This window comes from Festucalex cinctus, chromosome 15 (assembly GCF_051991245.1).
Source record: "Festucalex cinctus isolate MCC-2025b chromosome 15, RoL_Fcin_1.0, whole genome shotgun sequence".
Lineage (NCBI taxonomy): Eukaryota > Metazoa > Chordata > Actinopteri > Syngnathiformes > Syngnathidae > Festucalex > Festucalex cinctus.
In genome coordinates this window covers 7,747,059-7,766,025 of record NC_135425.1, presented here as the reverse complement: position 1 = coordinate 7,766,025, position 18,967 = coordinate 7,747,059, and the positions used below count along the sequence as shown (strand labels likewise).

Genomic DNA, 18,967 nt, shown 5'->3' with positions numbered 1-18,967 from the left:
AAATTGTGTGGTAGGGGATTTTAGAGCCTTAAAACATTTATAAGAATTGTAAAACATAAAGCTAACTACTTCGCGGATTTCATTTATTGCGGGTATTTTTTGGAACCTAACCCCAGCGGAAAACGAGGGAACACTGTAGTGTGCCGAACTGTAGTTTCTGACATTGGTTTCTGAAGCATTGCAGATCCCATGTGGTGATATTCATTACACAGTGATGTTGCAGTGAGAGATCGAAGGTCACGGGCATTCAATGTTGACTTTCGGCATTGCTTCATACATGCAGTGATTTCTCCAAATTCTCTGAACCTTTTGTTGATATTATGGACCGTAGATGATTAAATCCTTAAATTTCTTGCAATTGTATGTTGAGGAACATTGTCCTTAAACTGGTCACCTATTTCCTCACGTACTTGTTCACAAAGAGGCGAACCACACCCCATCTCTGCTTGTGAATGAATGAGCAATTCAGGGAAGCTCCTTTTATACCCACTCATGGCACCCACCTGTTGTATACTGAGAAGTTTGGATCCCAAAGGCGCAGACACAAATAAGACTTTCTCTATTACTACTCAGAGACGCTGTACACAGGAACAGGTGGACAATAATCCTGCAAAACACACAATTCTCAGACCCTTAAATAGACAGTCAATCAATCTCATTGGTTGTCGCTAGACATGTGAGTACTAGTACTGACATGGAATTCTCTGATTGGCTGTTAACCCAGTAATTACAGATAGTTGCCAACATCAACAAACATCATATAGCATGAAAGATTCCTGACATCACATAGTCCAGACATCATATAGCCTAAACTAGTTGAAACTGGATGCTGTTACATCAATACCAAAACAGACACGTAACGGGTCGTGAACACTATCGCACGGTCATGAACTCTACTCAAACTTAACCCAGGCGTGATCCCAGACATGAGACAAGACGCAAACATTACTCCTGCATGACTCGAGTCATGACACCACCTGTTCTCAATGAGCCTGTTCAATTGTGGGGAAATTCCAAACAGGTGTTTGATGAGCATTCCTCAACTTTTATTTTATTTTTGCCACCTGTCCCAGCTTTTTTAGAATGTGTTGCAGCCATGCGATTCCAAGTTAATTATTACTTGCTTGTTTTAAAATATATTGTATTTGTGGTGTATTCAATTAAATATAGGTTGAACACAATTTGCTAATAATTGTATTCTTTTTTTATTTATGTCCCATCTTCATTGGAGTTTGGTAACTTTGTATCAAGGTGGCTCTATTTTTATATAAAAACTGTTGTGTAGGCCTCTTAACATACTCTGGTCTCCTCACAAAGTAAATAGTATAGGATGTGTAAAATCTCTATAGTAGGAATAGTCAATGATGGGAGGAGTTTTAATTGCTGCAACACTGCAACTTTTATAAAATAGGTTAATTATCAACTCTACTTATTGCAATATTCGAATTGGTGAATTTACAGATGCAATCTTTTCTGATTTCAATTTAAAAATATAAACAGTCTATCTTAAAAACGGCTGACTAACACCTCCACATCTATGCCCAGCTTAACTCTTTGACTGCCAAAGACGTTTCATGATGATTTGTAAAATTCCAATGAATGGAATGAGATCTTTCATTTCGTAGCCACATTATATATGTAGTAAAGGCAAACAATATTCTTTTTGCCTTGAAAGATGAGTTAAAATGCTCAAAAGCGGCTGGCACTGTGGATTTTTTTGTTTTGTTTTTATAACGCCTGGCAGTCAAAGATTAACAAGCAGAGGTGTCCAAACTACGGCCCGGGGGCCATTTGCGGCCCGCCATCCATTTTTCAGTGGCCCGCGACATATAAAATAAAATAAAAACGAAAATGTTTTTTAAAAAACGAAAACTAACTGAAACTACATTTTATGTTTACAAAGCTAACTAAAACTAGCTATAATTATAAAAACTAGCTATAATTATAGCAAACATGTCCTTCGTCTTAGTCTTTGGTAATTAATTTAATGCACGAGTCTTAGGGGATGATTTTAAATGTGATTTTTAGTAGGTTTATTGTGATATAAACCGGAATAATGACATTTGAATGTATGTCGCACAGAAGTGGCAGCCAATAGAAAATCACCTTCAGATGACGTTGCTCCCATGGTGTTTTTTTAAATATTGCGCACAAGTAATACACATTTAAAAAAACAAACAAAAAACAAATACTAATACTGAAACTAACAAACTAAACTACAACTAAGCATTTTTTTTAAAGAACTAAACTAATAAAAACTAACAGAACCACCTTGAAAACTAATAAAAACTAACTAAAATGAAAAACTACAATAACCGTACTGCTATATTACAAATTTATATGCTGTAACATTTTTCTAAATATGCAAAAGCACAAATAAATTATTTGTACAATTTTTAGGACTAAACATAATTTCTCTTCATAACATTATGTGGCCCTTGCATCCTTCTGATTTTTCTGTATGTGGCCCTCAAATGAAAAAGTTTGGACATCCCTGCTCTACTGTATGTCAACTCTTCCACTTTTCTCATCCTTTTATATTTCCTTCCTTTCCTTTCCTCTCTGTGTATGCAGGTGACCTCTATTCTCTAATGTCCAAGCTGCTAGGCCAAAACAAGGATGTAGTACACATTCATAAGTACGACCCTAAGATACAGAGAGTCCAGCCTGAGCTGGTGGCTCAGATTCATAGCTTAATACAAAAGAAAAACTTGGGCTCCCCTGGTGCTTCACTAGCCTTCCAAACCAGCAGGCACCCTGTTTTGATGAGGGACCGAGTTCACAAATTCCATCAGCTTGAGGCTGTGCCCAAGCTGACAAAAAGCAAGCAGCTGTCTCAAAGACAAGGTGGGTGTCTGGGTGTAGGAAGTCGTATCATCAACTGTACCTTCTGTGCTATTCAAAACAAATTCCTTGCCCTTTAAGTGAAATGTATTCTTTGGGCCATAATTACGTCATTCTCACCATAACATCTACAGTATATTGTGCTATACATCAAAATTCTCTTCTATCAGTGATGTTGTCCATCGCAGTTCATTACTATCCCTATTCCCACTGTGCTTTCCTTCTAATCTAGTCTTTCCTCTGCCTGGATCAGAATAGAATGTATTGTTTGTAATGATGCTGAGACAAACAACCATCCTAACTCGCGTTTACATCTATGGACAATTTAGAGTCTGAAAGTGACCTAAGAAGCATGCTATGGGGGTACCTTGAGGAAAAAAAAAAAAACTGCATAGTGACAACCGCATTTAGTATTTTTATTACGAGGTTTGGTTTTGGACATTATTAGTAACATTACTTTTCAGTGACTTTTATTTTTCTTCAACTCTTGCCATCCAACTGATGTCTTATGTCAATAAATGGTTAATTGTTTGTTTAGATGTCCATCTGGAGCAAGACCCAATATGGCCACAGAATTCTCTCCAGCTGGGTCAGGTGTCAGGACTTGCCATTGACTCTGATTCCAATCTGGTCATTTTCCACAGAGGTGACCACCATTGGGGACCAGAGTAAGTAAAATTGAATTTAAAATTCCTGCATTATAATATATTTTCTGGTAGAACTGAATTATGAGGTTGATAATATATTTTTTTAAAGAACTATTATAATTGTTAAGGATGCACTGAACTAAAATGACTTGCTTTTAAAAGTAACTAAAGCCGGGTACACACGATTTTGCCACTTCCCGACCAAGGACGTCAAACGCCCGACAAGCTTATGTATTATAAGATTGTCTTAGGATCATCTTTATGTTTGAGCTGTGTTAAAACTGGATTTGTTCTGATAATTGGGTCCAAATCCAGTCAGGGCCAACAATCTTAAATCATGAATGTGTTGAATATTTACGATGAAAATCTTCATGTGTGTGTGTGTTGTTTATCTGGCTTTCGGTTGGAAACGAATCTTTGGTGTGTCCTCCGTGGCTGTACTGCTTTTAAAGAAGTGCATATTTCTGAATCCTGCTCAGGATCCAGCAGTTTTGAATGTGCTGGGGTTTTCTACAGGCTCCTACAAGGAGTAGATCGACATTGAAAAGATGTTGAATCAACGTTGACACCCGATGTTGATTTGACATCACTTTGGCACCCTAATTAATATTGTTCCAACCTTGAAATCCTTACAAAATCTACACATTATTGAGCATTCCCACATATGTTATTGAGATTCTTTCATCTTACTTATCGCATTTTATTCTCTTCACTTTTTTTTATGTCAAACTACTCCCACATAATACTTCCGATTTACACCGTTCAAATGTCAACTTGCTGAGAAAATTCACGCCTTTCAGGGAATATATCGTCTAACTCCACATTATTTACAGTACTCGCACAATTTGTTACAGATCAACTTTTCCCCATTCATTTTCAATGGGACTGACACTTATTTTTTTCTAAGTCCCACTTTCCAGTGGGAAAAGTGCATTGTACAGTAACCAGGAGGTTGCAGGATCAAATCACAGCTTAGCATTCAGCTATTAGCATTCAGCTTTCAGCATTCCCATGCAATTTCTTCAGAAATTGCACTTAGTCTAGTTTATTATTAATATTGGAACAACATTGACTCAATTTGATGTTTTCCTTAATTTTCAACCATGACACGATTAATACTTCAAATATGCCTACGTTTAGAGTTGCTGCTTTATTTACAGACAGGAGAAACAGCTAGGCTGACTCATCAAAACTTGGCTAGTGTTTGCCGAGTGTGTTGAGGGAAGGTGCATGGACCCAAAATGTAGGGAAGCAAGGCGGGAATAAAATCCAATGAAATTTATTTAATTTAAAAAAAAAAAAATGGGGACGTGAACATGGACCTGGCAGCCAAACACCAAAACAATTAGTCCATAATCAAAAATGATGAGCTAATGCTGCATTCGAGGATGGTCGGAAGTCGGATTATTCAGAGTTCAAACCAGGAAGTGTGTACGGGAACTCGGAAATTCCACTTGCGAAGTCAGAAGAAAAAAAGGACCCCAACTCGACTTCACCAGCGGACTACAATGTGACGTCACTCTGAATGGCAAAACACAATTTACTCGAGTATAAAACTAGATATATATAATATTCTACCTAACTTCACGTAACGCAACGTACGTCACAGTATTGCCGCTATATCCCTGCATGAAATTATACGGTAAACTACTTAACTGTATGGAATGCTTAGGAATTAAGATTAAAACAATAAATGAAACAAAATTGCAAAATGGTAAGTTTTCTGGAGGTCAAATTGAGTTTTGAGGAACAAAATAAAAACCAATTCATCACTATCCACCATTTTGGTTGTTTACTTTCACCTCGAACGCTTTGAGGTCGGAACTGGGAAGTTTGAACTCGGATATTTCCGATTTCCGACCATCCTCGAATGCAGCATTAGTAAGAAACTAGGTGACAAGCTGACACGATAGGAAGAGTTGACAAGCACAGGTGGACAAGATCGCGTTTAACGAGACAAAGGAAGGCACAAGGAAAAGAAGGAAACAACACAAAACCCAAACAGTTGAAATGAATAACGACTACGAAAAAAATCCATTAAAACTGAAGCCTCCCACTCCCACTTGAGGTGAAGGAAGGAAACTTCAAATGACTGATGTGGGTGTCAAAGGAAAGATAAGCATCAAGGAAGGGAACTCAAAATACAATTCTGCTTTACTAGTCAATATTGGGGGGTTTTGGTGATGATTGAACAATAGATGTTTCGTGCCCAAATTTTGTCAGAGCTTTTGATATATTGGAATCAAATACTGTATTGTAGAGGAATCTTTGAAACTGATGCTTTCATTTTTCAGTTCTTTTAACAGCCAGGCTATGTATCAGCAGAGGTTCCTCGGCCCCATTCAACAGTCCACTATTTTGGTTGTTAAAGCAGACAACGGCAACATCCTCAAAGCTTCTGGAAGAAATTTGTAAGTCATACCATGACGTAAAGCAATATTTAGCAAAATTGTGATTAAGGAAAAAAAAAACCCCTCCTTAATTGGATTGTGTCATCACTTTTTAAAGGTCAAATGTTTTTCCCAATGTTGCAGATTTTATTTACCTCATGGAATAACAATGGCCAAGGACAATAACTACTGGGTAACTGATGTGGCTCTTCATCAGGTAAGAGCAATTTACTGTTACTTAACCTTTTTATTAACCAGCTTGTGATAATTTTAGATGTTTGTACTTTATGAACTGCTTTTCACTTAAACTTAGTTTTCCTGTAAGCGCTTTCATTATGTGATCTAATGTATGTTTTATATAAATTACTATCTTTGCAAACACTACTAATCTAAGAATCTATAGTAATTCAGTCTGGCAAAAAAAAAAAAAAAAGATTAGAAAATTACCCTAGCACATTACTGTAAAGGGGCCAAAAGAAAACATTTGTCAACCCTTTTGCAGGCTAACCTAAAAATTCTCGCAGTATTTGTGAGTTCACAAACTCCCGAGAACACATCTTGTACCGAGCCCGTTGATTCCCACCAAATCGAACCACTGACTATTCGGACCAATCACAGACCTACATTGTGTTTGGGGTGGGACATGCATCTGTGACGAAAGCAGGAAGCCATGTGCTGACGAGCTGGCAAGCAAACGAACCTAACATGGACGAACGGACGCTGCAATTAATTCTGATCTTGCAGATTTATTCACCGTTTCCTAATTGAATGTTGAACAGCGAGAGGCGCTTTGTGCATTTCTAGCTAGTAAGATGGTTTGTGCTTACTCACTCACTCACTCACTCACTCACACATGTAAGCTTGTGTGAGTGAGTGGGGGAAAAAAAAAATCCATGCGTGCTCTCAAGTTGCCGTGGGAGTGACGTCATGCAGCCAACAAATTCGCCCGACCCAGTCTTCAACACGCCCCTCGTCTGATTTCAGCATATCAACAGTAATTGTTCACTGATTTCTGTAGTCCTTCATGAAAGAAGACTGATAATCTTCTTTTTTTAATTAAAAAAAAAAAGTGACTGAACTGGTAACATAGTACAAACATTAATCCCCTCCTTTTTTAAATTTTTTTATTTTTATTATTTTTAAGTCACGATACAGATTTGTAATAAATATTGGAAGAAAATGGCCTTTTGTGTGTGTAGAAAAAGTTCCGTTGTCGTTCCCCCACTTTGGAATGACCTCCGCTAAATGTTACACAAGCACCCTCCCTGTGCATTTTAAAAAAAACTTAAAATACCTTTTATTTTATTTATTTATTTTTGTGTGGCTTTTGACTTAGCTTGAGATTCAGCATTGTTTTACTGTTTTATGTTATTTTTGAAGTTGAATAAAAAAAATTGATAAAATGTTCTCACTTACGTTCTTTACACTCAGGTTTTAAAAGTGAGCAGTGATGGCGGTGACAGAACCTTGTTGTCTCTGGGAGAAGCTTTTACTCCAGGAAGTGACCATAACCATTTTTGTCAGCCCACTGACGTTGCAGTAGATTTTGAAACTGGGAACATTTTCGTGTCTGACGGCTACTGCAATGCAAGGATACTGCAATTCTCTGCTGATGGCAAATACATTTCTGAGTGGGGAGCTGGTAAGAACATGAACATTACACTATCACAGAAAAAAATTGTTACTTCAAGGATCCATAAAAGCAAAAACGGTGTGGATTTAATTTGGAAGAAAGCATTGTACTAACCACCTATCAAAGTAAGAAGGGAGGGTATCGCAAAACGGGTGCCATTAAAGGTTATTTTAGTTAACTAAAACTAATGAAAAAACTAAAATTCAAAAAACAATATTGTTACCGAAGTAAAATAAAAACGAAAATGCTTTATAAAAAACGAAAACTAACTAATTTTATGTTTACAAAACTAACTAAAACTAACTATAATTATAGCAAACATGTCCTTCGTTTTAGTCTTTAGTAATTAATTTAATGCATGAGCCTTTGGGGATGATTTTAAATGTGATTTTTAGTAGATTTATTTTGATATAAACCGGAATAATGACGTTTGAAAGGATGTCACACAGAAGTGACGTCATCTAGCAGCAGCCAATAGAAAATCACCTTCAGAGGACGTTGCTCCCTTGCTGTTTTTTAAATATAGTATTGCGCACAAGTAATACACATTAAAAAAAACTAATACTAATACTGAAACTAACAAACTAAACTAAAACTAAGCATTTTTTAAAGAGCTACACTAATAAAAACTAACAGAACCACCCTGAAAATAACTAAAATGAAAAATTCCAAAACTATAATAACTCTACTGCCATATTACAAATAAGTTGGTTTATATACTGTAGCATTTTCTAAATATGCAAAAGCACAAATAAATTATTTGCACAATTTTTAGGACTAAACACAATTTCTCTTCATAACATTATGTGGCCCTTGCGTCCTTCTGATTTTCTGTATGTGGCCCTCAAATGAAAAAGTTTGGACACCCCTGCTATAGAAGCTCAATCAATAGTGACTTGACCTGATCATGTCAGTATCATTTATCTAACTTAAATTTTACCAAAGCACTTTACATAAGGAACACGCCCCTTATTACATTAAAGAAAACCAATGGGCATTATGTCAGTATGTGACAGAAGATAGTGACTCACGTTGTTTTCCTCCTTATGGGAGTTTTTCCTTGCCTATGTTGCCATATTGCTAATTCATTTGGGGTTCAATATTATTTATTTATTTATTCCATGAAGGGGTGTGGTGCTAGACCTGCTCCTAATGTACAATACCTTGGTTGTGAATTGGAGCTGGATAAAGTGAACTGATGTGATGATAATTATTGGAAAATCCTGTCATGTCATCTAGGCTCATCAGACCGCAGAAGGCGTGTTCCATTCCGGATCCCACATAGCCTTGCATTTCTGCCTGAGAGAAAGGAAGTGTGTGTAGCTGACCGGGAGAATGGGCGCATCCAGTGCTTTATAGCTCAAACTGGAGAGTTCGTTAAGGAAATAAAAAAAGAAGAGTTTGGCGAAAGCGTCTACGCCATCACCTTCAGTCCGGTTGGAGGTGAGTTCACGAGGCTTTCCAGAGAGCTGAGCTTTCTTATACTTGTCTTTCTGCATTGACTCTTCAGGATCAGGTTATTCCAAATGGTTGTTTTGTTTTGTAGATTTTTACATTCTATCAGCTTCACAATTTCTTGTTTTTCAACCATAGTTGGTTCACTGGTTTTCATGCCGGATACTCTAATCTAAATCTAGTCTTCATAGCCAAATTCCAAATACAGGGTGTTCCAAAATGGTTGACCCCATTCTCAATGCCCATATCTCAGAAACTACTTGATGGATCTTAATGAAACTAAATACACTTTATGTTGAAGGTCATAAGTTTTATTGGTTAAATTTACAAAGAAAGGTACAAATATTTGTTGGTTCTATGACAGATTTTCATAAATGTTCAACACCAAGTGCCAGGTTATATTTTGCACTCACAGCCGAATTGCTTTTTAGGATGTTCAGAACTTCCTTTCCTGTGTTTTGTATAAGCTCGATGTTGCACAAAAAAAACTTGAAACGTTTCTACACAAGCTATGAAAATTTGAGGTCATTCCAAAGAAAATTGTCAAAATTATTGGCCTACGAAATGGGGTCAAACATTTTGGAACACCCTGTACAAACGTGAGCGTAGACACATTAGATTTGTTTACTTAGTTAATGTAGGACACACATGGGGCAAAGTCATTTTTTCCCACTCCTTTTGCTTATATGAACAAATAGAAGAGAGCATTACACTTCACGGCTCACTAGTCCAAATTTCATTTATTACGGACTTAATCTTGTTTGAGCTCACTATACTGTGGGTTTTTCAGAGATTATTATGTGCTTGTTTGCAGGTGAAGATGGCATAATCTTTGCAGTCAATGGAAAATCTATGTATGGAAACTCCCCTCCTCCAATTGGCTTTGCAATAAATTATGCAACCAAGGACATTGTGGATACGTTCAGCCCAAAGAAAAGGGTAAACAAACTTTTATACTCACACAAATGTTATGTATTGTTGGATTTGTTATTACAGTTAAGATACCAAATTCAGTGCCTTTTTAATAAATGTAATAATGAATTAGAGATAGACCAATATGGTTTTTCCAGCGCCGGTACTGATGCCGATTATTAGTAGTCAAGGACGCCAATAACCGATATTTGGAGCTGATATTCATTTTCACTAAAAAGGGAAACTATTGGCATCAAAATCCGGAAAAATACAAACTCCAAATCTTAATTTTTTGGAGGGGGTATTTTAAAGCATGTGTTTATTGAGCAACTTTTAGGGTTTGTAAAATATTTGTATTTATTTATTTATTTATTTAAAATCTTAGTCAATAGACATCTTTGTTTTTAAAATCTAACAAGTTCCAGGCTCTCCCAGGGGTAGTAGCATGTTTTCAAAAGTGAAATAAACAATTGTTTTTGACACGAAATAAAGTATTCCAAAATTTCAGAATATCTGACGTATTATTTATTTATTTATTTTTACTTCTCTTAGTTTTCATTTTAATTTCAAACAAAAACAGAAGGTGCAGAGAGTTTCTAGGCTCAGCAGCATCTCTGGAAAATCCCCCCCTCCCAAAAAATTAATTTAAATTAGTTCCCTGAAGTTAAGACTTTTTATATATATATATATATATATATATATATATATATATATATATTAATGGATCGATTATTGGCCATATGATTCTTCAAAATGGCTGATGCCGATATTCGTCAAAATGCTTAATATCGGTCTATCCCTATAATGAATATCAATAGTCAATGTCATCCAGCCATGATACCACTTGATGTTCTTCGTGCTTGAAGATGGTCATTCAAGCAAAAGTTATACTGTGTAGTCAAACATACATCCATAATTGACCGGCTAGTCACCAGTGTGTGCAATTCTGCACAGAGTTAAAAACAATACATAAAAGATTATTAGGTGGCACTTGTATGGAGTTAAATTGGGGCCAAAAGTTTTGTACTTGAAAAAATTAAACTTGAAACTGAAAATTGTTGTGTTGATCTTGAATTTCACAAAATATAAAAAGGTATTCAAAATAAAAATAAGCATGTGAAAAGTTTTTTCGGGTCAAAATTCATTTTGATTCACTTCGGTCCTGCCTTTGAATAAATTATTTATTTTCATTTTTTGCTTCCATATATATTTTGACATTTGAGGTCTTATTTTTTTCAGTTGCATGTTTTTTTCTTTTCCGATTCAGATCTTATTTTTTTGGGTTTCAACACATTTTTTCAGTTTCAAAACTTTTTTTTTTCAGTTTCAAATCGTTTTTCACTTTCAGATCTTTTTTTTTTCAGTTTCAAGTCTCTTTTTTTCAGTTTCAGACTTTTGGCCCGAATGTTACCTGGGGGCGTGGTGACAACTGAGCGGGGCGTGGAATCATGAGTGACAGCTGCACAAAAGCGCTTTGGAAACACCCCCCAGTGACAGTGCCTTCAGGGAACGTAGGAATTAAGAGAACTCTTAACTCAACATATATACCTCATATTCGTGTGATTGGCAGCATATGAATTAATGCCAGTGACAAAATTCCACTTCAAAGTCTGTTTTAGACAGTTCTGAGCACCAATTACGGTCTAGCAGCAAGAGGTTGTGCCAGGTTTGCCGTACAACAGCGACGTTTAAGCGTCTAATATGTCCGATGTCGATGTCGGCATTGTGAACGCATCGTATTCTCCCGCTGGCGTCCGGCCGGTTGCCGTCAGGACAACCGGCCGGACGCCAGCGGGAGACATGCTAAATAGGTGTTGCAAAATCATAACAAACAGTAAGGGGCTGTTTTTGTGACAACATTTTTTGGCGTGACGCATTATAAATGGGGGACTTTGTCAAAGCTGAGCTAACGTTAGCATGAAGTATCGGCCACAAGCAAGCACTGTGTTGTAAACTACTGAGGTAAAGCTAGCCACCTTTTGTTTTTACGTGGTCAACTCCGCCGCACTTCATTTTTTTCTGTTCGCCCTTTTGTAGGATTTACGTTAGTGTGCTCGAAGAGACGCTTTCACGGAGAACGATGTCCGCTTTTCAAAATGATCGGTTTTCAAAAATAAAATTCAATTCAAACGCAGTTTAAAAGATGTTTGTTTTTATTATTATTATTGTCAGTTTAAAATATGTTTCACTATAACACAGTACCAATTCACATTTCACTGGGAATGCACTCTTCTGGGGTGATATTGAGCAATAACATTGATATGTACAATATTAAGTTAATTTAAAATGAAGGAAAGGTTGAAATGGAGAAAAAAAAGAGGTGTGTGTGTGTCATTGAGCAGACATTTCACTATGAGCCAGTACTAATTTGGGGCCAATAGGTCACATGACCTAGAAGCTATTAAGCAAAAATCCTAATATTTATAGAAAGGTGTGCATCATCTATCAGACATGCCACTATGATGCAGCATTGTTTTGGGGTGTTAATAGGTCACATGGTCTGGAGCTCTATTGAGCTCAAAAGCTAATATTTACATTAAAATAAATAAATAAATAAATAAGTGGAGGTCTAAAATGAAAAAAATAAGAGGTGTGTTATTTATCAATGCAATAAAATGATTGAATAATCATTTTAATAATCGAGATTTCGATCTTTATCATAGTAATCATAGGTATAAATTTTTACATAATCGTCCAGCCCTACCTGGAAGCTATTTGCAGTATTCGTTACTACATCTCTTAATAGTGCACTCAAAACAGTTTGCTCGAGTTAATAGTGAGTGTGAACATTTCCCAAAAACCTATCCATCCATCACTTATCGCACCAGCTTTAACAGTGAAGCCCAGACTTCTCTCTCCTCAGCCACTTTATCAAGCTTCTCAGGCGGGATCCCAAGGTGTTCCCAGGCCAGCTGAGAGATATAGTGTGTGTCCTGAGTCATCCCCGTGGCCTCCCGCCGTTGGGACATGCCCGGAACACCTCTCCAGGGAGGCGTCCAGTTGGCATCGGAGACAGATGGCTGAGACACCTCAAACATCTCCTCTCGATGCGGGGGAGCAGCGGCTCATCTCTGAGTCCCTCCCTGATAGCCAAGCTCTTGAGGGAGAGACCGGACACCTTGCGGACCAGATCGTGTGACCTATTGACACCCCAAAACAATGCTGCATCATAGTGGCATGTCTGATAGATGATGCACATCTTTCTATAAATATTAGCATTTTTGCTTAATAGCTTCTAGGTCATGTGACCTATTGGCCCCAAATTAGTACTGGCTCATAGTGAAATGTCTGCTCAATGACACACACCTCTTTTTTCTCCATTTCAACCTTTCCTTCATTTTAAATTAACTTAATATTGTACATATCAATGTTATTGCTCAATATCACCCCAGAAGAGTGCATTCCCAGTGAAATGTGAATTGGTACTGTGTTATAGTGAAACATATTTTAAACTGACAATAATAATAATAAAAACAAACATCTTTTAAACTGCGTTTGAATTGAATTTTATTTTTGAAAACCGATCCTTCATTTTGAAAAGCGGACGTCGTTCTCCGTGAAAGCGTCTCTTCGAGCACACTAACGTAAATCCTACAAAAGGGCGAACAGAAAAAAATGAAGTGCGGCGGAGTTGACCGCGTAAAAACAAAAGGTGGCTAGCTTTACCTCCAGTAGTTTACAACGCAGTGCTTGCTTGTGGCCGATACTTCATGCTAACGTTAGCTCAGCTTTGACAAAGTCCCCCATTTATAATGCGTCACGCCAAAAAATGTTGTCACAAAAACAGCCCCTTACTGTTTGTTATGATTTTGCAACACCTATTTAGCATGTCTCACCCGTGCATTCGGTTGTCCTGACGGCAACCGGCCGGACGCCAGCGGGAGAATACGATGCGTTCACAATGCCGACATCGACATCGGACATATTAGACGCTTAAACGTCGCTGTTGTACGGCAAACCTGGCACAACCTCTTGCTGCTAGACCGTAATTGGTGCTCAGAACTGTCTAAAACAGACTTTGAAGTGGAATTTTGTCACTGGCATTAATTCATATGCTGCCAATCACACGAATATGAGGTATATATGTTGAGTTAAGAGTTCTCTTAATTCCTACGTTCCCTGAAGGCACTGTCACTGGGGGGTGTTTCCAAAGCGCTTTTGTGCAGCTGTCACTCATGATTCCACGCCCCGCTCAGTTGTCACCACGCCCCCAGGTAACATTCGGGCCAAAAGTCTGAAACTGAAAAAAAGAGACTTGAAACTGAAAAAAAAAGATCTGAAAGTGAAAAACGATTTGAAACTAAAAAAAAAAAGTTTTGAAACTGAAAAAATGTGTTGAAACCCAAAAAAATAAGATCTGAATCTGAAAAGAAAAAAACATGCAACTGAAAAAAATAAGACCTCAAATGTCAAAATATATATGGAAGCAAAAAATGAAAATAAATAATTTATTCAAAGGCAGGACCGAAGTGAATCAAAATGAATTTTGACCCGAAAAAACTTTTCACATGCTTATTTTTATTTTGAATACCTTTTTATATTTTGTGAAATTCAAGATCAACACAACAATTTTCAGTTTCAAGTTTTATTTTTTCAAGTACAAAACTTTTGGCCCCAATTTAACTCCATACACATAAGATGAGTGCCAGTTAAGTAAAATTACACGTTTATGATGAGTAATCAAGGTTCAATCGCAGCAGCAGGCTGGATGGGGGAGCTGCACTTTATAAGAGAAAGATTATGCAGGCATGAAAATGGTTAAAATGGTGTCAGCGCATCAAGAGCCACAGGTGGCTTGTAAATAATCAAGTTGGCTAAAAAGCTATAGTAAAATGAGAAGTTCCTGTTGTCTTGCAACTGGAGTGTGTACAGGGCAGTATGTCTAACAGATCAAGATCAGATAAGAGTATTAGGTGTTTTCCAAAGCATTGTTTTTGTGTACTGTCCAATGGAGAAAAAGTGAAACGGGATTGGTTACTGTCCTCCAGAAGTACTAACACAGTCTATTGTTTTGCTTGTGAGCTTTTTGGTGAAGCCAGTTCTGACACACGCCTTGTTGCGTGTTATAACAACTGGCAGTATCTTTGAAAAACACTTAAGCACCATGAAACCAGTGGTTATCACATAAATGCTTATCCGATGTGGAAAGAATTGGAAACTCGCTTACATGAAGGTAAAACAATTGACAGAGAATTTACAGAGCGCTATAGCTCCTAAAAAACCACACTGGAGAAATGTGTTGACGCAAGTGATTGATTGCATACTCTTCCTTGCAGAAAGAAATGTGCCACTGAGGGGGAAAAAATGCTGTCATTATCGATATGCAATCCTGCAAGAGTTGTCTGACCGGTTTTCCAATCTTCAGGCTGTGTCTTAGAAAGGAGGAATCAATAACTCAATATGCCTTGACTACGTGTGATGTTTCAAGAGACATCATTCAAGAAATATTTACAAATACAAATTTGACAGTAGGCCTTACAGCAGGGGTGGCAAACTGCGGTCCTCGAGGGCTGGTGTCCTGCAGGTTTTGCAGATTTCCCTACTCGAAGTGCAGCTGATTCCAATTAACAGGCTCGTTATCAGGTTTCTGCAGAGCTTGCTGATGAGCTGATCATGAATCAGCTGTGTTGAAGAAGGGAAATATCCAAAACCAGCAGGACTGCGGCCCTCGCGGACTGGATCTCGCCACCCCTGCCTTACAGTATTGCTGACCACGCCTTTGACAGTTACATCTGCGGAGAGATCCTTCAATAAGCTTAAGCTTATAAAAACATATTACCATTCAAGTATGAACAATGATTGTTTGACACAGTTGGCAATAATCTCCATTTAAAACAGTGTGGCACGGTCAATTTCATTTGATGACATTCTTGACAAATGGGCGAGTGCTAAGGCACAACACGTGACAATTAGGGATGTTACGATATCCAAACATCACGATACGATATTATCACGATATGAAGCTCACAATACGATATTTATCACGATATTGTGGGGAGGTTGGCAATATTTAAAAAAAAGTCACAATATTGTAAAAAGAATGAGCTTGCAACATTGTGCTTTTGTACATTACATCAATGTTATGTTATTATTATTGTTATGTTTTATTATTATTATGCTATTATTATTATGTTATGTTGTTAATGCACGCACACATTGAGTTCTTCCACATAATGGCTTACTTCACGGGCGTATTACGTTCCCCTTTATCTGACAATTAGCATAGATTTTAAACATAGAAGGGCCAAAACATCCCTCATGAAAATTAAATTGCACTAAAACAATTAGCCACCAGAGGGTGCTAGAACTGCACGAATGGAAATCAACCTGACTTTTTGAACAGATGTGTTGCATTTAAATATCGTGAACAGGACGACGATATTGTGGCAGTTTTATTGCGCTTATAGTTACATCCCTAAGTGACAATATAGTGTTAACTTTGTTACATGTACAAACCGTTATTCAGATCTCAATTTTGCATTTCCACTACAGAGAATGTATTTGGCACAAGGTGTTGCTGATGTGCATGTTATTGTACGTATTTATGTGTTTTTGATTAAGCCGATCACCTGCTGTAAAATGAAACGTTAAATTAAAGTTTGTAATAGAAGTGTTCTATTCCAAGGGGTAATAAAATATTTATAGGCAAAATATAAACATGATTTTTTTTTTTTGGGGTGGGGGGCACCTGTTGTGTCTGCATACCCCAGAAAGTAGGTAGTTGCGCCTCTGTATTTCACCAAAATTTGGTGAAACTCCATTGTACAAATTTGTCGGGGGGCATTCAGTTTCAATGGTACCATTGTATGCAACTTAAAATTCACTTGACTGAGGAATAATGAGGAAGAGGGCAGGGCTCAACCCACCAAACCAAATATAAAAACCTCAAAATGTTAAAAAATAGCAATGACAATTTGTCAACACATTGATATAGCAACTTAAAGTCAAATTCTGCAAATTAAAATTTGACTTTGGCTCTCGTTCATTTAGTTTGATGTATTTTGTCTGACTTTATTTTGAAAATTATTTTCAGGAGTTTAAAATGCCTCACGACATTGCTGTAACGAAAAACGGGAGCATCTTTGTTGGGGATGCAACCACCAAGACTGTTTTCAAGTTTACAGCCGAGAGTAAGTTTTACTATATTTTACCACAACTCTTTTACTTTTTTTCCTCCTTTTTTATTTTTTAATTGCAAGCTTTCTTTAGATTTCACTTTTTTTTGTTTATCGTTATTGCTTTTGTGTCATATTCCAGAGGCACATCGTTCAGTCAAGAAGGCTGGCATTGAAGTTCAAGAACTTGAAGGTAAGTTTAAAAATACTTAATATTCAATTGTAAATTGTAAAAGTATTCACACACCTTGAGGTTTTCCACATCGTTTCACATTACAACCACACGTGTAAGTGTATTGTGATTTTGCGTGACAGACCAACAAAAATGGCACCTGCATCTAAAATCTCTGATATATTGTAAGCAGTGCGCTCCGCTCAAGCACTTTTATGCAGCAGCACCCGGATAAAATGCTAACAAAGAGAGAGTCTAATACAACCAACTTTATCACGCATTAGGAGCAGCACTTTAAAACACTTTTTTTAAATTGGATTTATTGGTTAATTTGTACAGTCTATGATTTATGTTCTTTAATTTTATTATATTCATGGGTTTTAAGTTAAAATTTATGTAACCCATTGGCTCATTATCTGCTATTGCTGGTTATTATAGTCTCACTTATAACTTGATTGAAGCCTTCTCGAATAAATGATAAAAAATTTGTATGTATGATTCATTCTGATATATTGAATTGATATCAGCATCGGACGGAAGTGAAAAAGTTGTATTGGGACATCCCTAGTCAGTAGACGCCCTTAGAGGCTGGTTAGAGAATTGTGATTTATAGATGGGTTTGCCAGGGCTGATAAAGATTGCTTGTCATCAAGGAGGCCGATAACCGATATTTGTAGCCAATGTTCGTTTTCAGTAAAAGATAATATATCGACATCAATATTTTTGATAAAACACTGTATGCTGGGTCGATCAAACGATCACTAGCTTCAAACCCTGATATGCATTCATTGTGTGTATGAAAGCAATATTGGGTACATCATTTGTGCTATGTAACGGGCAGATGTTTGTAATTGAATATTTATATTATTGTTTGTAATTTTTTTTTTGGTAAATGTTAGATTTTAAGTAATTTCTTGAGTCAACTCAACTTTATTTATAAAGCGCTTTAAGAACAGGCATTGCTGTATACAAAGTCCTGTACATAAACATAAATATTGGTTGTGCAGTAAAGAATAAGGTAACAAAACAAACATTTTGAAATGTGTATACGTTTTTTTGTTGTTGTTTTTTACATCCGTAAATTACTAAGAAGTAGGTGAGTGACTAAAGAAATAAATGCATAAATAAGTAGACTAAACATCAAATTTATACACACCACAAAACTCCAAAAACAAGTCTCATGGTGCGCCAAAAGCCAAAGAATACAGATGTTTGAAAAGAGGATAAAGAGGAGGATTGCAAAATATTTAGTGGAAGGTCGTTCCAAAGGAGGGACCGGCAACAGCAAAGGCTCGACCTCCTCTAAGCCTCCGCTTAGTCCTCGGTACCTCCAATTGTGTCTGGTCTGCTGACCTGAGGCACCGGGCAGGTGTGTAGGGGTGCAAGAGCTCGGCCAGATAAGTTGGGGCAAGACCATTGAGACGTTTGAAAACAAATAGAAGAATCTTAAAGTGGATTCTAACTTTCACCGGCAGCCAGTGAAGAGAGGCCAGGATAGGGGTTATGTGTTCCCTCTTCCGGGCACCAGTAAGGAGACGAGTAGCAGCATTTCGGACAAGCTGCAGACGCTGGAGGGAGGACTGGCTGATTCCAAAATAAAGTGCATTACAATAATCCAGCCTAGTGTAACAAAGGCATGGATTACCATTTCTAAGTGTTGCTGAGATAGGAGATTTTTGACCCTAGCCAGCTGTCTAAGGTGAAAAAAAGGTGGATTTGACAACGGCGGCAATTTGCCAGTCCAGTTTAAAGTCACTGTCCATCTTGACACCCAGGTTTGAGGCTGTTGACTTCAGATA

The 18,967-nt window shown here is 37.2% G+C and overlaps 1 protein-coding gene across 2 annotated transcripts in view; it reads left to right on the top strand.

Annotated features, from left to right (window-relative positions):
• pam (peptidylglycine alpha-amidating monooxygenase) overlaps nucleotides 1-18,967 on the top strand; it is a 65,642-nt gene that overhangs the window by 42,745 nt on the left and 3,930 nt on the right. Inside the window, exons 16-24 of one of the 2 annotated variants that reach the window (XM_077496762.1) lie at nucleotides 2,575-2,847; nucleotides 3,383-3,512; nucleotides 5,786-5,902; nucleotides 6,026-6,098; nucleotides 7,313-7,523; nucleotides 8,754-8,957; nucleotides 9,784-9,908; nucleotides 16,915-17,011; nucleotides 17,139-17,189. In XM_077496762.1, coding sequence (XP_077352888.1) covers nucleotides 2,575-2,847; nucleotides 3,383-3,512; nucleotides 5,786-5,902; nucleotides 6,026-6,098; nucleotides 7,313-7,523; nucleotides 8,754-8,957; nucleotides 9,784-9,908; nucleotides 16,915-17,011; nucleotides 17,139-17,189 — 1,281 coding nt within the window. The remainder of the gene's footprint in view (nucleotides 1-2,574; nucleotides 2,848-3,382; nucleotides 3,513-5,785; nucleotides 5,903-6,025; nucleotides 6,099-7,312; nucleotides 7,524-8,753; nucleotides 8,958-9,783; nucleotides 9,909-16,914; nucleotides 17,012-17,138; nucleotides 17,190-18,967) is intronic. The other variant, XM_077496763.1, reaches the window with a different exon arrangement.